Source organism: Cetorhinus maximus, chromosome 4 (genome assembly GCF_964194155.1).
Source record: "Cetorhinus maximus chromosome 4, sCetMax3.hap1.1, whole genome shotgun sequence".
In the NCBI taxonomy this organism is placed as follows: Eukaryota; Metazoa; Chordata; class Chondrichthyes; order Lamniformes; family Cetorhinidae; genus Cetorhinus; species Cetorhinus maximus.
In genome coordinates, this window is record NC_135882.1 from 56,358,410 (window position 1) to 56,383,058 (window position 24,649).

Here is a 24,649-nt window from a genome sequence, read left to right on the forward strand (position 1 = left end):
ACACTCTCCAACACTGCAAACTCGTTGCGACCTGACCAAAACGTCAAGGGTCATCTCCTGCCATGTAGCATGATCTAAGGCTGTTCACCATGTTGTACCTGATCTTAATCTTGTTTCCAGGCTGTTTGATCACCGCAAGGACACCATGTTGTGTTTTTATAATGAATTAAAGACGCCAGTCTCTCCTAATAGATTGTGCAAACATGTTATGGGTTTATTTGTTTAAACTAGGCACATGAGCACATATCTAGCTGAGTGGAAAACTTGAAGACATCAGTAACAAAGCTGTGTGTGCTGTGCTCTGCTCTGTTCACAGGCTAAAGTGAAACTGAGACTAGATCACATGACACACTATGGTGCCTTTATATCATTACAAAAGCACGGCAATGCTGATTTTTAATATGTAAGGCTAATTGAGCTTCTGTGATGTTTCTTGTGATGTTTTTCTACATTAAAGTGCAGTATGAATGCACGTTGCTGCTGTTGGGCTGAACATTGCCTAAATTATATCATGAATCTCTTTACTTGCTGTAAAGGCTCAGTTTGAAATAAAATGGGCTCATAGCTTTGTGCAACAAATGGGAAAAAAACCTATTCTTTATGCAACATGTCATTAATGTTTTAGATGATCAAATATTTGATTATTTAAAGAATTATTCATGTACTCCTAACCAGGTTAAAAATTTGAATGATTTGTCTTATTCCACAATAAAAAAGGGGAAAAAAATACCATTTTCTTCTTCTTTTAGCTTCTGCCATTTTACTTATGATTGTCAGAATGGTGGTTGACCATCCTTCTCCATCTGCTCCTGTCAGCCACCCATTCCTCTCCCAATCCCACCGTGCTGTTTAAGTCTCTCACCACTGCATCTTTCCATCTGGTCTTGGACCTCTTCTTCTTCCTGGCAGTCCTACTCCCCCCATTACTTGCCTTTCCACATTTCCTCTCTCGCTCTCTCCGCAACAGATAACAGACCATTTCAGTCTCATCCTGGCTACTTCATTTGATGCTTCCACAGCCTTCCCTGATGTGCTGGATCCTGATTTTTTTTCCTTTCTCGTTACTCCATGCATCCATCTCAACACCCTCATCTCATTAGTTTCCAGCCATTGTTCCTTTCTTTTTGATGTTGTCCCAGTTTCTGCACGACATAAGAAGGCTGGTCCCACAGCTCTCTTGTAGATTATTCCTTTCAGTTTCAGCAATACTTTTCCATCAATAACACTCCTCTGCACTTCTTCCAATTGCTCCAATCTGAACTAATCCGTTGCTTAATTTCCATTTCTATACTTTCATCTTCTGCTACCACTGACCACAGGCACTTGAAACTACTCACTCCCTCCAAGGCCAAAAGAGCCGAATTTATTCATATTAATATTGGGGTAATTTATGAATTCATGCTGCTGGGCATGCATATTGGGAAGTTAGGTACAGGCCCCATGATTTTCCATCTTATTAACTTTAGTGGACAGAAAGTCTGGAGTATAAAATAGAAGCTCTTCGTGGACGCACATACTTGTAGAAATATCCTAATAATATTAAAAACAATTGAGGAAGTGGTCACCTCTGGAATTAGGTTCTAAACTTGTCCAAATTAATTGGAGGGTATCTTCTCTATTTGTAACAATACTATGTGAAAAAGCCTACTTCTGGGAAAGTAAACAGATGTTCTTTGGGGTTCATATTGGCCCTGAAATGACTAGCTTGTGTAACATTTTGGGGGTATTTAACCTCTGAATCCATTTACTCAATACTAATTTGTTTTTTAGAGACTTTAACCTATACAATAGGAGACAATTTAGTGATGTAACTCAGAAAACATTTATTAAGCAACTAAATTAAACTTAACAAACTAAGCAGAGACTTTACTGGCTTAACATGGTTCTTGCTTCCAGATTCAGCCTAGGGCGCGACGTGACACGGGGTCTTCTCTCTCTCTCTCTCTCTCTTTCTGTGGAGTCCTATGGTCTTCTGCTTTCAGCTGACAAGCAGTCCACAGTTTCAAATTCAGCACGCCTTTGTTACTGAAAGCTGCTGCTGCTTAACCCTTTCCAAGCCACAAGCCACAACCCACTGCGCAATCAATGATATTGCATTCTGATTGGCCTACACGAGGCGAGGCTATTTTCCAATTGGTTTAAGGGGTGCACGATCAGCCTATGATTAGTCCCCAAGGATGATGGTCATCGACTGATGTCACTTCCCACTATCCCCTGACTGCCTCCTTAAAAACGTCAATTGCTTATTGGACCATCCTCCTCATTGTAGTTTGTTTCTGTTACTGGAATGACATTTTGCTAAGATGAAAGGATGTTTTATGATATCTTCCTTGCCCATTTGTTTAGGATAATGGAAATATGGCTGTCATGCCCTCATAAATGATGCATTGAGCTCATTGCCCCAGATTTTGCTTAATTGGTGCAAGTTCCCCATTAAATCATACCTCTATCAGTGTCTGTTTATTTTTAGGGGCCATTTGCGAGGTGATGTTTTTCTCTCTTTGATTGTTGGTACTTGGAATGAGTTACTTTACTTTTAAAACAAAGGATAGAGTGGCAATGTTGCTTACGACCGTTAAACTATGTAGGCCTAATACAGAAGATTACAAAGTACTCAAACAAAAGATTACAATTCCGATAGTACTTACAAGTTATAGAGAGTATGTATAAAATACAAATGCATAGCAATAATCAGTGTTTAAAAAGTGGGCTAGTAAAGTCTCTTTATACATTCAGTTAATACATAGTCTTGAGTGATAAAAGTCTAAAAGGATTATACAGTTTCTAAACTAATCACACACTGCTACAAAAGTTAACTCTAATTCAAAGAATACATTGAGCCAAATGTAATTGCTTTTCTTCTAAAACACTACGAATTAAAACTAACTTCATGCAGAACACAGCTTTTGTTATTCTTTCCTCCTCTCCACACAATAAATCCCTTCTAACTTTCACGTGCTGATAACACCAGTTTCGATAAGGACTTAATGATATGAAAGGATGTAAGCTCGCCTGATCAACCTTGAAAGCGGCAAGCTCTCACAATGTGGCTCTGTGAAATGGAAATAAGTGAAACAGGGGCCTCTCAAGCAGTTGTTCTGTAATTAACTCAATAGCATGATACCTTATTCTGTCTTAAGTCCCGTGGTGCACTTCTCTGTCAAGTGAAGCTAAGCAGAGTTACATGACACTAAGATACTAACGTTCTCCATTGGTTACAGTTTAAGTAGAATAATATAATATTAGGTTAATTGATTAACATACTTCAATTGTGTGTAATCTAAACTAAAACTAATTATTAAACGTCACTTTCCCTATGCCTGGCAGGGGGAGATGGGAACCAAGTCAAAATTTTGTTGTAAATTAGGCAATCTACTTTTCTGGGACAGGCAAGTCCACAGTGCCTCAGGGTGTTGTTGATTATTGACCAGCCAGATGAATTAATTGATGAGCCCAGTAGAGTGGATCAATCACTGGGAGGCTCAAGCTCTTTACACATAGCACCGACAAACTGATAGAGTATGGTGGCACCAGTTTGAACAATCATCTCAAAAATTTGCAGCACTTCTTGTTCATATTTGGAGTGCCATAGTTCTTGAGCCTGGTCAACTGCTGCCTATTGTATCTGGAGACAGGCACATAGGATTTGGCCTGAAAGAAAGAAAATGCTCTGTAGCTGGCAATGCGGAGATATATGCATGTGGATTCCTCAGTAGTTTGGTCTGCAAATTCTTGTACATGGCATAAAGTTGCCTGTAATATAGCTTTGTTTGGAGTTGAATTGGCAATCTTAAACAAAAGGCCACAGATGAATGGCATAGGAATTGGAAGGTAAGTAAAACTGGTGCAGTAGGAGGTACTCTTCTGAAGTTGGAGTGAGGCACATCATTAGTACAGTATAAGTGGAACCCCTCCTGCTATAGGAGAAATATAAATCTAAAATTGAAAGGATAAATAGCAGTAATCACCAAGGGGGGCGCCATTGCAGCCTTACACAGCAGGAAAGATGTCAAAATTGTTGTCAGTAACACATATTTTCAATAATGGAATAGGCAAAAATGATTTGGAACAAGACCAAATGTGGTGCATATTTGCCCTGGCTTCCTGATTTTCCTCTTCTTTTTCTTCAAACCTGGGTAATAAGTGAAGGTCTGAAGGGGATTCCATTGATTCATTAAAATTGGTCCACAAGATTAATTGAAAGTACACCATGAATCTTAAAGACACATGAATCCTTAACCTATGTTTTGCATACTTAACTCTTTAATGAAAATACATGAGTGACCTTTTATAAAATAAATTGTTAAGGAATGTAATAAAATTCATAAAACTCTTAAAAAAAAACTTAAATGTGAATATTTATCACAAGGCTACTGCACATACCTTCTAGCCTTCAAAGGTGGAGCACACCACCGACTGATCTATAATGCCTCTTCCCCAAAAGCATTCTCTACCATTGATGGCCACTGAGGGGTAGGAGAGGTAAATGTAATCTTATGTCAAACCCCTCAAATCTATCATCATTTACATGCTACAGATTGGGCTGCATAAGACAAAGAGGAAAATTCAGACAGAGAAAGAACTATTTGGATATTTCTAATATAGAAGGCTTAACATTGGCCTCTTGCCTCCATCCCATCTAAATTTTCTACTGTTGGCCACCAAGAAACATCTGAAAACTGATGTCCCAACTCAGAAAATCCAGTTGTTTTCTCATAAAAATGAGTGAGATTACAAATATAACAGATCTGTGTGTGGATGTTGGACTGACCTGTGCACTGTGTGCATTCTGTAAGAATAGTACAATTAGACATAGAGTGGTATAATTTAAAGTAGAACCCTTTTTCTTGAAGCTGTGACATGTAGGCGATATGAACACTAGAATCAGTGGTGGTTTGAAAAGCTTGGTTGCCACACAAAGCTTGGTCTCGAGAAAAAGTTTGTTTTTGGAAAGTTAGAGAGTGGAGTACACAATATTTTCTGTTAATATACTCTGCTGTTGGGGACATATAATTACCTGTTAACATATAATATTGTCGTCATTCTATCTGGATTTGGTTTGGACGCTGCTTAAATCCATCTGATGGAGCAGTATGAAGAATTCAAGCTAAACTTTACTTTGTTTTTCTAAATTCAATTTGGGTGACATTATACCAAAATAATAGTACCCAGTTTGTGCCTATATGCAGCCAAAACCACTTTGAATTAATGCAAACTGTGGAACATGTGCCTCATATGATGTACCGAAGTACCTGTATGATTTGAAAGTCTCGGTTCAGTGAGGCTATTTGGCATCTCACACCCTGAATACTTTCTCAAGTAACCTCAATACTTTCACAAGCTTTTTGATTACGGTCAACTGCTAAGTTCTTCCAATTTAATGTTCCACAGAGATGGAATTGATGACCTTTTGCTAAAAGATTTGTGGGAGCGTGAAAGAAGACAGTGTGACATCTCATTGTCGCATATTTTGTGAGGAAGATAACTTTCATCGCTCATCACTTACGCCTGCCAAGCACAAATTTCTGCAATAGAAGTGATGTTTGAAGAAAGTTAAGACTGATGCTAGATTAACTAAATCAGATCCTGCCAGGGGCATGTTGATTAAAGTAAAATTCAGAAGACTTGCAAATTCCAACTGTTTGATTTCCAATGGCTTTAAAACTTGGCTGCTGAAGTTTTGCTTATAAATTGCCACAATGCAGGGTGCAGCTGTTTAGATGCTTTTCATCTTTGATTGCAAATTCCAACATTTAACAACATACAGCATAGGTTGAAATTGTGCTGCCACAATGCATACAATCTAGAGACAGTTTGATGGTCGATAAAGAGTTGATGTGGCAGCCGTTATAATTGATCCTATTTGCAGTATTGCTAAGGACTTTGTGCCACCAGATGCAAAAGAGTTTAGGTACATTGGGAAGGAGGAACCTTCTAACCCTTTAGAAAATATAGTTTACATAATACTGTCACCGTCACTGCAACAATAAGTCATAAATATCATACAAATGTTTTATAATGTGACAGACGTAAACAATGAAAAGGTGTTACATCCTAAGAATCTTTCTCATTTTAATTCACGATTGGAATTAATGATTGAGTGAACACTAATCTACCTTCTTTATCATTTTAAATGTAATAATTTTAGAAAATGGCAGGAAAATATTAATGATTTATTTGCCGACACAAAAAGTATTATGAGTGGAACTGTGCTTGAATTGGACAAAATGACAAGTGACAATCATTGGCTATGAATCAAACTTAACCAATACAAATGATCTGATACTTGTGCTTTTTGGAAGTTCTCTGCTCAATGCTGTGTTGTTGTCTTATCTGTTTTAACAACAGGTAATCCAGATTGATTTTGAAGAATTTGACTTGGAGATAGGCTACGACACTCTTACAATTGGCGATGGAGGAGAAGTTGGTGACCCTACCACTGTGCTGCATGTGTAAGTAATTGATCATCTGCTCTGTTATAGAATCATCTGCTTTAAACAGGAATTTTAGACTATTATATTCATGAGGACACAGTTGAAACCATTTGAAATTTCACCAGACACATTCAATTTTATTTTCTTAAGTAGTAAATTTTGAATGGTAAATGCCATGTCCAAATTGGAGACCTGAAATAAACCTGGCCGTGATGTAGGTCCGATAAGCTAAATTGAAAATTATATAAATATGCTGCAACTAAAAATAAAACAAGTGGGTTAACATTTTGGGTTCGAGCCTTTGTCAGATTTGAAAGGGAAGGTAGTGAGTCAGGAAAGGGGTCAGTAAAGTTATGATGTATTATTAGAACAGTGAAAAGGCATTGGAAAGACAAAACCTAAGTAGAACAGCTCTAACATGGAAAGAAATCTGAAAACATATTATGAATGGGAATAGGTAAAAAAAAAACGTATTCCTGGGGCAGAATTTTGCCCTTGTTGGGTGGGCTTGGTGGGGGCGGGCGGAGGCAGTCAGGAAGCCGACCGCCGCCCATGATCGGGGCTGGAACGCGATTTCACATTGGCGGCCCGCCCAAACTGAAACGCGTGCTGCAGGGCTCAGCGCTGCCTGTGCGGGGAGTGGGGAGGTGGGGGGGAGGAGGGTGAGTGGGGAACTTCGCGAATGAGGCATAGAGCTGCCTCGGAGATGAAGAGTTCTGACAAAAAAAATAAAGAATTTTTAAATGTTAAAAAACATGTCCCCTCATGTGACTCTGTTGTGAATGAGATGTAAACATTTTTATTTTATTTTTATTTGCTGTTGGAAACCTCATCTCACCCATGGATGAGCTTTCCTAAAAAGTGCAAAGGCCACTTGGCCTTTACGCCTGCCTGCCAACCATAAGGTTGGACGGGCAGCAGAAAATGTAAGTTAATTAATACTTTAGGGGCCTTACTAGGCCTTCTAATTGTTGGTGGGCACGCTGCCAATTCCTGCGCTCACCGGCGACCGAACTATCGCGTGACCGCACATTGACATTGGGACGCTCGCCCGATGTCATTGTGCGTCATTTCATGCTCATGCGGGTTGGGCATGTGCCCGCCCGCTGAGGTGAAAATTCTGCCCCTAATGTTTGAAGCTGCTCAAGTCAATGATCCAGTTGCATAAATTTGTTTACTCTTTCCCTACAATCTGCATTGCCATTAAAAGTATACTATTTCAAGAAATATACAACACCTAAGGGCTGCACAGTGGGATTACAAATGGCAATCCCACTTTGCGTGACATTTGCACTAATAAAAACATAAGACATAGGAGCAGGAATCCTTCGTTCAACAAGATAATGGCTGATCTTCTACTTCAACTCCACCTTCCTGCACGATACCACACTACCATACTGGAGGAAGAGGAGCAGTGGGAGGCTATAAGAGAAGCCAGATTAATTAAGCAGCACAAGAGAAGGGAATGGCCATCCCGGTGCTACCCATGCAGCAGAGTTTGTTAACTTTAAATACACTTCCCAAGATCCTTCTCACAAGTCTCAGCAAGATGTACTTCTGCCGTAAAAAATTAGAGGAGATCTATTCACTGCTGGAGCCAGCTTTACACCGACTAGCCACAGCACAGACCTCTGAGTGAGGTAGACAAAATGACCAGAGCTCTCAACTTTTATACTAAATTCATAGCTGGAAGCCAGATTAAACATTGTGAGATCAACCAATTTGCTGTACGCTACTTCATAAGACAAGTTACTATTGCGCTTTTTGCCAGGACAGGCCAATACATACAATTTGACAGTTTTCCTACACAGATCACATAGAACGCCATCAAATATTACACAATTGCTGGATTTCCCAAAGGTGACATAACTGTGGATTGATATTGCATGCCGCAAATGTGAACTTTATTCATATGAGCTACCAAAGCTTTCATTACCTAAATGTACAGTTCTGTTGTGATAGCAGGCACAATTGCTTGCACGTGAACTCACAACTTACTCAGAACTGCCATGTTATTGTTATGCTTAATCAATTTAGCTTCAGCAGTACTTCACTAGCAGGAAGACTGCTGTGTGATAAGTCATTATTCCCATGGTTCATGATGCATCACTGCAGCACCACCAATGTTGCAGGGGAGCGTGAGAGTGAAGCACCAACAAAGACAGTATAAGAATTGACCAAACCTGTTGGATGCTCAAAGTAAGTTCAAGTTTCTGGATTAGCCTTGTTGTGCCTTACAGTGTGTATCCCAGCACCATCACAAGAACTGTGATAAGTATGTGCTTTTATATTAAGAGGTGGCTGATGGAAAATTTTTACAGAGGATGCCAGACAGACCAATGATAAAACTGATAACACTTGAAGGAGAATTGGAAGCATGTACAGTGGCAAGTGTTGCTAGACAGCTGAGCCATGTACTAATTTGGCACACTTTCACAGATGAACAGAAAACTATTATTTGGAACTCTATCAACAGTACCCTGCCTCCTCTTACCAACCTCACTATGGTAGCTCCTCAGAGCTACCCATCACATCCTATCTTGAGCCTCATCAGTACATTACCTATTCTCTGTTGTGATACAAGAGAACCAAGCAGTTTTTGCTTCCTGTCTTTATTACAAATATACTTTTAAAAACCAAATAATTTATATTATTCACCATGCATACTGCTTGTGATCACAAGTTGTCTCTGGCTTATTTTAATGCTTCTTCTGTGTGCCACCTGAAGGCATTGGGTCTGAAATGCAGATGACTGCTACAAAATGTTATGAGGCTCCCATGGAAGTAGCCCATCTCAGTGTTCCCAAGTCCTGGGATTGACATGGGACAGGCTTTATGGTAGCCTGCTCTTATCAAGGAGAAGGTTTCTATGGGAAGTTGATAGACTGCTCTTCTGTGCTATCTGAAGGAAAGCAATTTCTGAGGCACTCACCTCAGATTCTCCACCCATGATGGAAAAGAAATTCAGGTAGTCAGAGATTAGTGGGAGAACATACCTCACAGAATCAGAATGGTCCTTAAATCCCAGAGAGAGAACCAACCAAATCTTTAATCCCTCAAAAATCCTGCACTGTGTATTTGTAATCCAGTTGATGTTGACTTTTCCAGGCAGTTTCCCAAACACAGCAGTCCTTTATTCAGTGTCTCCATGTTGAGTTGATTGTCTTCTCTAGATCTCTCATGAAGCTGAGGAAAGTTTGCAGATACCTGTGGCTGTTGTTGGCTTTCCTGCAAGGAGTTAAACCCTTCTTAGATATCGGTGCATGATAGTGAACATTACTGCTACCCCAGCCATTTGCCACAAGTGCCCATGCAGAACCCCCATATGAATCTGATGCCCTATTATCATTTTTCTTTTCTTGGCAGCATCTTTGAGATCATTGTCCATTTTCTCAGCAACTAATTCATTACCATAGCAGAAAAAATATGCATAGAATTCAACAAAGCCTTTGGACTTTGAGAATAAATTTAGTTGACAGTGAAATAACAATGACAATTGACTGAAAACACAATGAAAAGCTTGGAGAAACAAATGTTAACAAAGGCATTAAACTACTTGGCAAATTGAAACTAACCCAAAACGATCTCTAATGAAACACTTCTCTGAAAGACTGGATGTAAGATTTCCTACTTCGCTGCCAGGCACCCTGGATAGGTTTGCTTAAGAGACTATTCCAAAAATCTGTATCCATTCGTTTGCATTGTCACCACACATGTGTTCACACATGCTAGAACATGATTAGAAAAACTGATTGAAAGAAAAAATACCATTGTCAAGGGAAATCATTAGAAATACATTAATTAGCACGGTGTCTCCATGCATTAACAGAATACAAGACTGAGTGTGAACAAACTGACATGAAGGTTATTTTAAACTTTGCTGCCCGGGCAGTGAATTGGAGGAGTGGATCACCTACGCACTCGTAGAAAATGCCTGATTTATGGTGCATTGATTTTTATTGAGTTCTACAAAAGACAGACATTCTGTACTATTGCCCAGTCCTGTGAAATTGAAAATTACTCCCAAATCTCCAAAATGACACCACATATCCACAGCAGAAGAAAGAGAGCACTGAAGTGACAGAATATCCAAATGAAATGAAAGTTTGGAGAAAAAGAAATTCAGATTCTCTATTGTGTCTCCATCCCATTTCCTTCATCCAGTCAAGCGTGGGTTGTGTATCACCTAATTTCCACTGGCTTTCTGAGAAAAGGATTCAACATATTTAATCATTTTCTAAAACTGTCATCTCAGGCTATTAGAGCTTCATTCATACATCCATCTATTATGTTTCTGAAAACCTTAGTACCACGGGCTCAGTAGCACTACTGGTGTTGGTGTTACAGGAGCCCAGAGTCCAGAAAATAGCAGCTGATCAGCTTCTTGCTACTTGCGGCACAGCCCATTGTAGTAATTGGAAGTTAACCATTTCATACTGTTATGGGGATCATGTGACTGTACAGACGAATCAAACCTAAGCGCAGGGAGTCTTAGGGGTGGCGCTTTCTAGCTCAGGTCTTGGGACAAGCATACAGTCTCATCTGAAGTCTGTTAATAAAGTTCTTACAAGAAGCCTGCCCTGCACTCCAAGTTTATTACAATTGGCAATGAGGATAAATACCTCGAGCGCTGCACCGTGCCTCTTGACTGTGAGCATTTTGATTATTTAAGGGAAGAAAGAAAAGAAGTATACTCGCCAGCAATGCCTCTCTTTGACAGAATTGACCCCTACGACTCATCTGTCAAGGACTGGAGTCAATACATTGAGCGATTAGGTTTGTACTTTGTAGTTAACAAAATAACGGCGGAGGAGAAACAGAAGGCAATTCTCCTAAGTGTCTGCAGGAACAAAACCGATAACCTAATCCGTAGCTTGATGGATCTGAACGCACCAAAGTCTAGATCCTTCACCGAGCTAGTGGACCTCTTGAAGGGACGTTTTCAGCCTAAACCCTCAATGATCATGAAAAAATTCAAGTTTAACTCTTGAGTCAATCACAATGTACATTGCAAATTTAAAACAGTTAATGGAGCACTGTGACTTTGGTGATACTTTAAATGACGTTGCGAGATCATTTGGTTTGCGGCATAAGCGATGTCGCCATTCAGCGCCATTTGCTTGCAGAAGTTGAAATAGACCTGAAGCGCCATGGAGACAGCGCTAGCGATGGAGAGTGCTGAGAGGGATTCGCGGACTCTGCAGAGTGGGCAACATGGAACCGTTTTGCAGTTAGGGCGGGAACCTGCCGCCGGTGTGACGTGAAGACCAGGGAGGCTATCGCAGTCCCTACTGTTAAAAAAATAAAAGGAAACTCTTGACGCAGCTCATCAGTAACCCAGAAGTTAGTAGATTTAAAGAGGCAGAATGCCATGTTGTTAAACAGTGCAGGACTAGATCAAGATGGCCTTTCAGACATCAGGTCAACTTTAATGAAGTGCACAACATAGAGGAGCCAGAAGTTACTGAGGCTGACGTTTATTCAATACACAATATGAAGGCCAGGAAAACTGAACCAATCACTGTTATGCTGCAAGTAAATGGAAAGCCTCTGCTCATGGAGGTGGATACAGGAGCATCAACCACAGCGGTGGGAGAACACATCTTTAAATACCTCAGAGAAGGTACTCAGCCATTGAGTTTGGAGAAAACCGCTGCTCAGTTAAAAACATTTACAGGAGGAGCAATACAGGTGAAAGGCATCACCCCTGTACCTGTATCATACGGGCAACAGGCAGCCCAGCTGCCGATAATTGTTGTAACAGGAGAAGGACCTAGTCTTCTGTGCCGTGATTGGTTGAAAGAAATCAAACTAAACTGGACAGAAATTTTTCAGGTCAGGACAGGAGGAATTCCAGAGCTGTTGAAAAAATATGACAGAGTATTCCGAGATGAGTTGGGGAAAATCAAAGGTCTACAAGCTAAAATATACGTGGACCCTGAAGCAACGCCCCGGTTGTTTAAGGCAAGACCTGTGCCTTACACTCTAAAAGAAAAGGTAGATGTGGAATTGTGTTGTTTGGAGAAGTTAGGAATAATCCAGCCAGTCCAGTTTTCAGAATGGGCAGCGTCCATAGTCCTTGTGCTGAAACCAGACCAAACCATTCACATCAGCAGAGGTTATAAATTAATGGTGAACAAGGATACAAAATAAGACAAATACCCAATTCCAAAGATTGAAGATCCGACACTAAACTGGACATGAGTCATGCGTATCAGCAGCTCGAGCTGGACAACAAATCAAGAAGTTATGTCACCATAAACATGCACAAGGGCCTGTACCGATATACACACCTACCCTTCGGTGTGTCATCTGCCTGTGCAATTTTCCAAAGAACCATGGAAAGCCGAAGTTATAGTGTACCTGGACGATGTCCTGATCACAGGATCCATAGAAGCAAAGCATGAGGCAAACTGGAAGAGGCTCTGAGGGGATTTTTGGAGGCTGGTGTTTGTTTAAAAAAAGAAAAGTGCACTTTCCAAGCAAAGGAAGTTACGTATCTGGGTGATCATGTGAATGCCCAAGGGTTGCATCCATTCGAGGAAAAAGTCAGGGTAATCAAGGAAGCGCCCGCTCCTCCCAACGTCTCAAGTTGTTTTTGGGCATGGTAAACTATTATGGTCGCTTCTTGCCTAATCCATCTACAGTGTTAGCCATTTTACACTTATTATTGAAGAAGAACCACAGATGGTCCTGGAAGGCACAGCAAGAGGAAGCCTTCACTGGAGTTAAGAAGCTTTTACACTGGTCATGTCTGCTTGTACACTATAACCCGTCTAAGGAATTGATACTCACTTGTGATGCATCTCCTTATGGAGTGGGAGCAGTGTTGTCACACAAGATGAAGGATGGATCTGAAAGACTGATAGGATATGTATCTAGAACCCTTTCTGCAGCTGAGAAAGGTTACTCACAAATTGAAAAAGAGGGCTTATCAATCATATTTGCAGTAAAGAAGTTCCATCAGTATTTGCATGGCCGACACTTCACCATAATGTCAGATCACAAACCACTCTTAGGGTTGTTTAGTGAAGATAAGGCAATTCCACTGATAGCCTTTGCTAGAATTCAAAGATGGGCTTTAATTTTGTCGGCATACGAGTACACTTCTATGCATCGTCCGGGTGTGCATATAGCAAATGCAGATGCCCTCAGTCGTCTCCATTTGCCTGATAGCATTACACATGCTCCACTACCTCAAGAGGTAGTACTTGCATTGAATTTCATGAACTCCTCACCAGTTTGTGCTGGACAGGTAAAGAATTGGACAAATCGGGATCCAATTTTAGCAGAAGTCTGTGAACAGGTATTACAAGGATGGTCAAATGCACAAGTCCCTGAGGAATTAAAACCATTCTTTGTACATAGATCAGAACTGAGTTGTCAAGATGGCATCTTATCATGGGAAGCAAAAGTTGTTATCCCTGTGCAAAGAAGAGAACCATTACTGGAAGAACTCTATGGTGTGCATCCTGGTATTTCACAATGAAGATGCTTGCATAGAGTTATATCTGGTGGCCAGGTATAGACAGTGATATAAAAAAAATGGTGACACACTGTCTCCAGTGCCAGCACCAGCAGAATTTGTCCGTTTCAGCTTCACTGCATCCGTGGGAGTGGCCTGGTCGACTCTGGGTCAGACTACATATAGACTATGTAGGGCCATTTCTAGGTACCATGTTTCTTGTGATCATCGACGCACATTCCAAATGGATTGACATGTTTGAAGTGAGATCACCCAATTCATCTGCAACCATTGAAAAATTGCGCCAGAGCTTCAGTGTTCATGGTTTACCTGACGTTATTGTGTCAGACAATGGTACTGCTTTCACTAGCACTGAATTCCAAAGCTTTGTGAACCTAAATTGGAGTAAACACATCAGAACAGTACTCTATCATCCCTCATCCAATGGGTTAGCAGTAAGAGCAGTACAAACCTTTAAAACAGGCATGAAGAAACTAACAGAGGGAACATTAGAAACACGAATTTCAAGATTCCTGTTCAGCTACCACACAACTCCTCATGTGACTACTGGTTTAACACCTTCAGAATTGTTAATGAAGCACCAACTTCATACAAGATTGAGTCTAGCGTTCCCTAATTTGGAGGGGAAGGTGGAGAGAAACCAGGAAAATCAGAAAGTGAATCATGACGTTCACAGTAAAGGTTGAGAGCTTACTGTGGGAGAGACGGTTTTTGCAACTGGACGGAGATGGTCCCTGGTCCAATCGCCTCTGAAACAGGACCTTTACCTTATCAAGTAGGAGTGGAAAACAGGATTGTTAGGAAACATTTGGTTCATCTCAGAAGTCGAGAAACCCTCCAACAACCAGTTAATCCACCTGAAACCAAAATCAAAACTTCGACCCCCCCGAGGTGCCAGATCAACAAAGAATAGACATGCCTGATGTCTCCGTTGAAGGAAATAATCCTGAACTGCCATGGGGCTAGGGATGTCCCCAAAGCTGCAGCTCCTGTTCAAGTTGATCCAATGGAAGAACCTCCAGTTATAGAGTTGTGTCGCTCTACCCGAATCCGAAAGCCACCTCAAAGACTAAACTTATGATGGCATGAGCTGTATATAATTGTGTATAATATGGGTTAAGATGTTTTTGTAAATAAGAGGGTAAAACAAAATTAAAGGGAGAGGAATTTAATCATTGTCAGTTAAACCATTTCTTCCTGTTATGGGGATCATGTGACCGTACAGATGAATCAGACCTAAATGTGGGGAGTCTCAGAGTTGAAGCTTTCTAGACTTGGTCTTGGAATAAGCATGTAGCCTCATCTGGAGTGTGCAAATAAATTTTACTGTTTCTTGCAAGAAACTCATCCTGCAGTCCAAGTTTATTACACCTGTGCTGTGCGATCTGCTTGTAAGGGAGATAGTGTGGACCATGCATGCATCACAAACATGCAGAGAGGGCAGATTCTGATGTCACTTAGTGTCTAGCACTGATTTGGTGCTCAGTCTGCCAATTTGGGCCTCTCAGGTCCTGTTGATGCCCTCCCTTAAACAATTCCACCTGAACATGCGTACAGCTGCACAAGGGCCACCTTGTCTCCCCGCTCCCCCCACGAGCATGGACGTTCTGGTGAGGTGCTTTTGATTTTCTTTTCCTGTTACAGTTAGTGAAAATACTGTGTGCTCTCTTCAGGAACTTCTGAAAAGTTGTTGGAGTCAAAAGGGACTGGACTTTTCCAAAGAGTTTAGTGTAGTTTGAAGCCATCCGAAAGCTTGCTGTCACTCATGCGGGCTATAGTTGCAGTATTCCTTGAGCTGCAGTACAACAGTGAAACGGAGTACAGAGAGCAGAGGGGGAGAAGCTGAGTGTAGAGGGAGGAGGAGGCGGGCTGTAATAGGATGCCATACCCTTAAGGGGCCTTCAAGGAAAACTTCTCTGACTTCTACTTTAAGGCAGAGAAAGTTTCTGAGGTGGATGCAATCCATAAGGAGGTGCTGAGTGAACTGTGCCAGCTCCTGTGCCAACTCCCATTCACAGAGAGACTCTTTGAAGAAGAGTCATATTGGACTTGAAATGTTAACTCTGTTTGAAGAGCCATATTGGACTCAAAACGTTAACACTGTTTCTCTCTCCGCAGATCCTGCCACGTTCGCTGACCTTTTCCTACACATTCTGTTTGTATTCCCTAAAATCAGGTCTACATCACCTAAATTCCCAACTCATCTGCGGAGAGAGCAATGAGTTAACATTTCAGGTCGATGACCTTTCATCAGAACAGGAAAACCTTAGAAGTGTCATAATTTTGTTATATTGTTAGGTTATTCCAATATGACTTGGGAAGTATGGCCTGGATTTCTGTTCTTCGGAGGGTCATACCCCGGAGGTATGCCAGAAGATGTGCTGGGGACCCCTCGGAAGTCTCCATGCAAGGACTCCGCAGGAGCTTCCATTGGGCAACTCCCCTGCATTCGGAGCCCTCCAAAACTCTGACCTAAAGTCAGAGACGTTGGATGGTTCCGACTTACTTAGCAGGATAGTTACCCAGGAAAGTTAGAAACATTAAAACCTGTTCTAACTCCGAGATAACTTCAGTGCTGACCACTGCCCCCCCCCCCCCCACCGGGCACCTGCCTCCCACTTTACTATGGGGAGAATTTTCTCCCTGTTGGGAGGGTTGAGCGGGAGCGGGCATGGGTGTGCTTGCAGCTGATCGCTGCCTGCGATCAGCTGGGCGTCGCCATTTTACGTGGGCAGGCCAAGACGCGCACCCGGAAGCGCTCCCTGTGCAGGCAGGGGGGTGGGGGTTGCCTGATTCGGAGCCTGCGCTCTTTCGCTCATGCGTGCATGTGCATGCGCGCAAAAGAGCACAAATCTACCTGAGGCACAGAGCTGCCTCAGGGAGATTCGTTTAAGTGCAAAAAAATTTAATAAGCAAAAGAAACCTCACCCTCATGTGAAGCTGTCACATGAGCTGGGACATGTCAATAAATTTTAATTTAAAAATTTATTTAATTTATAAACCGTGGATGAGGTTTCATGAAAAATGCAAAGGCCGCCTGGGCTGTTCTCCTACCCACCAATCTTAAGGTTGGACGGGCAGCTCAGTTAAATATCTTAATTGGAACCTAGGTGGCCTTAACAGGCCTTTGACATTTCGGCTCCAACTCCGCTGCATGCCTGCTGATCTGAGGATCTGAATGACGCGCGGTGACGTCGGGACGCACGCGCGTCATTTTACGTGTCGGCAGGTGGGGCCTGCCCCCCATCGACGAACAGAAGATTCAGGCCATATGTCCCCAACCCCAACTACCCCTAAACCGCGCACCCCCCCGACAACTTTATTAACCCCCCACACCTGGACTTCCTCCCCCACCGATTACCCCCACTAGCTGACCCCTGATTCACCCTGTCTACCCTCCCACCCCCGACAACCTCCCCATCTCCTTACAAATCCCCCGCCTACACCCCATCCCGACCACCTGACCCTGCCAACCCATTTCCTTTCTCAACCATTTATATTACACACTTAACTTCCCTTCTAGCTTGTCAAAGCGGCTTTTTAAACAAAGGGACATTTAAACATACCGGAATACGGCAGCTAGCGCTGTAAAAGGGGAGCGTGACTTTATTTTCTCTGACGCTCCTATGCTACACTGTAGGACTCCAGGAGCAGGTGCGCTCCACATTTCTCAGTAGACCTGAGTCGTAAATCCGGGTGAGAAATTTGGAGCTGCAGTCTAAGGTAGGAATCCAATCCGATAGTGATTGCTACCCCACGGGAGATTCAACCCTACATGTTCATGCATATAAAGTATCCAAGGTCCCATATCATTCACTATTGTACTGCAGTCAGAGTACCAAGCAACAATGTCTCAGTCTGCAGCGCATGGTGTGATCTGAGAAATATACTTGAGGAGCTCCGGCATTTGAGTCTAAAAATCTGAACGTCACATCACTGACTACTGCACTAACGTCAGGGTGCTGAGCAACATAAGAACATAAAAAATAAGAGCAGAAGTTGGCTATTTGGCCCATCAAGCCTGTTCCACCATTCAATAAGATGATGCTTGATCTGATTGTGGCCTTAACTCCACTTTCCTGTCTGCCCCCCATAAATCCTTAACTCCTTTGTCAATCAAAAATCTGTCTAACTGAGCATCCACTAGTCTCTGTGAAAGAGAATTCCAAACACTAACAAGCCTCTGAGAGAAGTAATTTCTCTTCATCTTTCACATAAATGGGAAAGACCTTATTTTGAAACAGTGCCCCCCAGTTCTAGATTCCCCCATGAGAGGAAACATCCTCTGAGCATCTACCCCCTCAAAATCACCTCTCATTCTTTCAAACTCCATAGGCCCAACCCACTAAACCTTTCCTCATAAGACAAACCTTTCATCCCAGGAATCTGCCTAGTGAACCTTCTCTGAAATGCTTCCAACGCAAGTATATCCCTCCTTAAGTAAGGTGACATAAGCTGTACACAGTACTCTCTGGTCTCATCAATGCCTTGTACAGTGTAGCAAGACTTTCCCACTTTGTATCATCCCACAGCAAATGGTGTGATCTGAGAAATACATTCAATGAAGCTCCAGTGTATGAGTTTAAAAGTGTGATTATTTCAAACTTGTGGGAAGTACAAGATATGATAGGTTTTAAGTAGGTCAAATGGGGGAGGGTAGGAAAAAGAACAAAAGGGAAGGTCTTTAATGGCAGAAGACAGAAGATATTAAAATGACAAAGGACTTGCTGAGGCAGACACAGGGAATAGTAAAGGGACAAGTAAAGAAACAAAAAATGTGTCCAGAGCAAGTGTGATCGACAGAATAATGAACAGTTGCTGTACAAAATCAAAGATTGAGACCGAAAAATACAAAGTAAAGGAAACAAATTGGAGTCGGAGATTATGGTCTGAAATTGTTGAACTCAATAATGAGTCTGGAAGGCTGTAATGCTAAGTTTGAGGAACAGGACCTTCGCTTTTGATTAGGTACTTTACAGCTCTTGGAACCCAGCATTGAGTTCAACAATTTCAGACCGCAATCTCTGCCCTATTTTGTTTCCTTTCTCATTGCACATTTTCGTCTGAATCTTTTTTTGTTTTATTTTTACTTTTGGACAGCAGCTGTGCATTATTCTGCCATTCTTATCTCCTCTGGGCACATCTTTTGTGGTTTTACTTGTCCCATTACTACTTCCTTTGTATCTGCGCAACCAACTCTTTTGTCATTTAACATTTCGCATTTTATGCCCTATCACAGACCTTTATTTTTGTTCTTTTTCCCATCCTCCCCTATTTGACTTACTTAAAACCTATTACATATCTATCTTTTAGTTTTGATGAAAGGTTATCAACCTGAAATTTTAACTCTTGTTTCTCTCTCTATAGATGTTGCCAGATTTGCTGAGTATTTCCAGTATTTTCTCCTTATATTTTTTATCAACCCTTGTTTTCTTGTTGCTCTTGGATGTTTATTGCCCAAAGGGAATAGGATAACAGCACAGGAAAGAAAGGAAAATGATTGCTTATATAATAATTGCTGGCTGATACCTTACCTTACACAACTTCCAAATGTAGGACCGAGTCCTAGAACAGTACAGCGTACACATATCATGTGAGAAATAAAACTATACTACTGGTTTCAATAATTCAGTACTTGGTACGGAGCCAGTATCTGCTGGGTGTGCTGATCTCTGTCAGCTTGGCAGTGGAACTGCAATTGTTGCCATCTGAACCCTTGACTGGGAAAGGGAAGAAACAGATGGAGTTTTCAGTACTATTTCTTTCCAGTTTATTTCTATCTTCTTGCTAGAAAGCTTATATGTAGATGTATGATTAGGTTTGGACCAGAATTAGCTGCACTTACCACCCCAGGCACTGCCACACTCACCACAAACACCACCGTAGTCAAATATACACAAGAACGACCCAAGCTTACAATATAAAGATTGACTATTTAAATGAGATTCTGGAAAGCAACTGATGGATAAGAAATGTATCCTAACCCAAGTTACACTGCTTTCAAGAGAGGAGAGATAAGTGACAACAGTGGGATAACAATATTAAAAGCACACCATCTATTTTGAGATTTGCTTGCTATTAATAAACAAATTGATCATTATTGATTATTATTGTTACAGCCTAATCTAATTCCTTGATTATTTGTACAATAACTGAGCCATTACCTGATAGTATTCTGCCATACTGTGATATTACAGAAATAATGTCATTGGCTTTCATTAGTTCCTTTGCTGCAATTAGGTACAGATGGGTTTAGAGCTAAAATATTGTAATGTTGGAAGGTTTTCGGTTCAGCAAATGGCATTTTTGGAATTTGAGCATTAGTAAATTGACATTCAGTTGAACAGATGCTTTGTTTCCTTTTGTTATTGGCTGCAGGTTGACAGGTAGCTTTGTTCCAGACCTGATTGTAAGCAAGAGCAATCTGATGTGGTTACATCTGCAAACAGATGAAAGCATTGGATCAATTGGCTTTAAGATAAACTACAAAGGTAAGAGATGAAAAACATCCTACATAACAAGTTTGTGTACGGTAGGGCAGTGTTTTCATTCATTTATTTGAATGTCATTCACTCTTGGCTTTACGTGCAAATCATAATCCAAATTGTAAGTGCTGATATTTTGAACAATACAATGTGAATTGACTTGCAACTTGCAGAGACAAAATGTGTCTTGCATAAAAACCCATGGCTGAAACCCAAAAATAAAAAGAAAGGAAATGTAGAAGGTATTGCAATCCAGGCCCTTTGTGCACTGTATATGTTGTTAAGAAAATATAAGACACTTTCATTTTTAGAAATCATAATTCTAAAGCCATTGCAGTTGTATGTGTTTGTGCTATCAGGATTTAATCACCCTTAATAATCAATGAAGGAAAGAAAGACTCTACAAATCTCATCAATCTTACCATACAAAATCCGACTTTTAAATGGGCCACTGGCTTCAAGAAAAGTTACTTAAAAATCTTTGTTTCATTTAGCGGGTACATACAAATTTCCTAATCCTTGGATGTGAGCACCATTGGCAAGGTCAACATTTATTTCCCATTCCTAGCTGTTCTTGAGAAAGTGATGGTGAGTCTAGGTGGCTGGCCAGGCCATTTCAGTGGAGTTATGAGTCACATTTTGAGTTTCGTTGCCATAAATTTAAAAGTATTACTGCACAAATCACCATTGCTTTAAAAGTTATGGTGATGTGAAGTTCAAAGTGAACCAATCAGTTCCATGAAAAGCAGTAAGCGCCTGCAAATGTGTTCTACAGCTAACGTTCCTTGAAGTCAAATAAACTGCAAAAAACAAGATTTGCACTTTAAACCAACAATCAATGCTAATAAATCAAATCTTGCAGCAAGCCTGACAATCACCCCTAAACTATTTGAATATAATATTCAGTGCACTTTCATGTTCAGAACTTAATAGCCTGAAGTGACATTTGTCAGAACTTTTTGTTCGATGTATATTTGTTGGACTATTTTCATGCCATGCACTGTTGTTCAACAGCGTAAATGTATCATTTACAGATGAATTACATGCAGCATTTATTTCTGCTCATAAAGACTGGTTATCTTAAGAACACAATTGAAACACACATTTAGCTCTATGTGGATTACATCAGCATTATTGTGCCTGAAATTGATCACTTACCCCACTGTAATATTTGGAAGTCAAACAAATTAGGAGCACTCAGCTGTGCTTTGTTTCTCAGTAAATCTCACATTATAAAATGATAATTATTATTCCTTTAGATTATTTATTAATAATGTTAATTGGCATATATTAGTTATGATATATGATATATTATGGGGTAGAGCTTCTGCTTTAGGCTCAGTTGGTGATCTGAGAGGAAATTGCATCCAAAATTGTGTTTGTTCAGAGAGGCGTTTATTTTTCCTCAAATTTCCATTTAAACTCATTTGCAAATTACACAAATATAATGTCTGCCACAAACCAGTGCATCATTTTAGAATGTTTATTCTAAATTTTGCTTTAAAATATATTCCTTGACATATTGAAGAGTGGCGACAGTTTGACTAATGCAGCTGAAAATAGGATTATCACAAACTATAAGCATTTATAACCTTGTGAGTGACCCCATTTTAGACAACTGAGAGCGACTTTATAAATAATGCAGAACCAATTGTAATTTATGTAGGTGTACATTAGTGAAGTTCTTAGTAAGTTTAAAAAACGTATACACTCAAAAACGTTTAAAACACAGCAATTAATGTCCTTGCATCCCAAAGAACCAGCTTTATTTTAAGAGCCCCCTCAAAGGCTTGCAAATGAGTACAATTAGCACAAACATGCATGGTGATTTGTTCATCCTAGGGGCATGGCCAGTCTTTTGGGAAAAGCCGGTTTCCACCTCTATAGGCGGAATTTTCCAGACTGTCCTCCCCATCCATTCCCTGTGGTAGGGTTTAATGGTGGGGAGGGAGAATACAGCAGGAGCTGTAAAAGTGTTTTCCTGTTGGCGTAAAATGATGGCGGGAACTTGCACTCCCGCCCGCCATGGCCAGTCACCATTACGACTAGAGGTCAGTGTGAAACCGTTTTGCATCCCATTAATGGAATGCAGAAGAGAGGAATGGAGAAGTGGGGTGGGTGTGGAGGCCTAGAGGGAGTCAGGGGAGATTAGGGGTGGCAGGGAAAAGAGAGAGATGCTGCGGGGGTCAACAAATGGGTGAGGTGGTATGGAGTGGGAGGGTGTTAAGGGCCTTGCAGGCGTGCTGGTGGGGCATGGGCGGGGTAAGTTGTGCAGGTGTGAACGGGCAATGGGGGAAGAGGGGAAAGGGGCTCAGAAGGAGAGGTCTGTGCTGTCAATAGACGTGAGCGAGGGAGCAAACTCAGGGAATCGGTGATAGGAAGGGATGGTGAGGGTTAAAGGGGACAATGGGAGCTGGTAGGATGGGAGGGTGAGGGTCCTGCAATGTTGGGTGAAGGGGCGCTGAGGGTTGTTGGAGGGGAGACACAATGAGAAGCAGTTTCAGGGTGTCAGTGAAATGAGGGAGACAGATCAACTGTGAGGGGTTGGGCTCCACGTGAGGGTAGGGGACTTTCCCACATTTACCCTTCAACCTTCCCCCATCACCCTCAAGATGAATATGAAAGTCAAAAGTGATTCCCTGGGGTGTCAATGGTTACAGGAGAGTGGGTATGGGTGACAGGGGGAGGGGAAAAGGTATTAGGCTTGACCTCAAAGGTGACAGCGACCATGGCTGCAAGTAACTATACAGAGCCACATGGTGGAGATCTCGAGATGCTGCAAGGGAGTTGGGTCAGCAGGAGTGGGCAGAGATGCAGGTCAGCTCAACTGGACAACTGAAGGAAATCCCAGCATGTAGAACTTACAATGCTAGGGCCCTGGGACAGTTGAGAGTGCAAAGGGCAAAGGCTCAGTATGCGCTGGAGACTTCTTGCACACGGCTCGCAAGGGCCCTGGAAAATACCTTTGCTTCCCTGCACATGCATGAATCCGGGGGACATAGACCCAGCCTGGGGTGTTTCTTGGAAGATGGTGGGGGTTGGGAGAATGGTGTTGTGCACAGGCTTAAGAACTACATCGCAAATAAACCACATCACACCTCATTAAAGTGCACGTGTACTAATATTTTACAAAAGTGTCATAAGATTAACATTCATAGTGTGCACCCGTGCAGCCACATGTGAAATCCAACCTTCTTAACTTTTTGTTCCCTGTCACTTCTTCTAGGTGCTCTCTGGACATCCACAGCAGGGGTGGAGGCAGCCTGCTGACCAGTTTGCCCCGTTGTCTTGGGTGACCTCGGCGGCTGTCCTCTGGAGCCCTGAGGCCTGGAAAGCCAGGCCGTACTTTGGCTGTCCTGCTGTGGAACAGGTGCTCCCTCTGTGCTCACAGAGAGTGAGGATGAAGGGGTCACAGACAAGGGGAATTCTTAAGGGCTGGACACCTTCGGAATCCTGTGGAAATCCCAGGGGTATCCAATTGCCAGCCCTCCTCCCTTTGGGCACCCGAGGGCCCCTGCCTAACCCCTTGAGGGGAAGGGGCACCCGGAGGCCTGTCTCCCTCCTGGGTAGCCACTGCGAATGCTCACCCATGGCTACAGTGATGGAGTGCAGGTCTGTTCGCATGTCTGGCAGAATCTGTTGGACTAGGTTCCCCATGGCGTCCGCCGTCCTCCCCATGGAGACCTCCATGCATGCACAGGTCAGAACCACTTCATCAGAGAGCAGGCGGAGGGACTCCTCCACCTCACATACAGCTCTGTTGAGGGCTTCCGCCACCTCTGCCTGATGTTCCCCCACCTCATGCTGCCTCATCAGCACCTTGTGAGTGGCCGATTGCAGAGGCTTATCTTCCGACTTGGACTTTGCAGATGCCCCTTCCCCAGCAATCCTCCAAGTGCTGGTGAGCTTAGCTGACCCTGCCTCCTCCTGCTGCAGATACATGTCTGTGCAGTGACTACCGGAACGTGAGACCCTTCCTGAACCACATCTAGTACCCACTGAGGTGTGTGTCTCTGCGCTGGTGGAGGGTGCAGGTGACTGCTGTGATGTCTCTATAGGCGCACTTTCTTCCTCCTCCCCAATATCTTTGGCCCTCTGTGGGCTTGTGTGACTGCTGGAAAGGGCTTTGTCCTCTTGCCTTGGCTGCTTCCTGCTGGCACCTGTAAGTGAGAGAGGAGTGAGCGAGTGACTGCATGAGGCACCTCCAGCATGAAGGAACGCATGACCCTTAGGTTTCAATGTGA

General features: G+C 42.1%; 1 protein-coding gene across 1 annotated transcript in view; it reads left to right on the top strand.

Moving 5' to 3' along the window:
• Positions 1-24,649, top strand: part of csmd3b (CUB and Sushi multiple domains 3b) — a 2,128,577-nt gene that overhangs the window by 1,387,231 nt on the left and 716,697 nt on the right. Inside the window, exons 11-12 of the mRNA XM_078541225.1 lie at positions 6,349-6,452; positions 20,299-20,411. Coding sequence (XP_078397351.1) covers positions 6,349-6,452; positions 20,299-20,411 — 217 coding nt within the window. The remainder of the gene's footprint in view (positions 1-6,348; positions 6,453-20,298; positions 20,412-24,649) is intronic.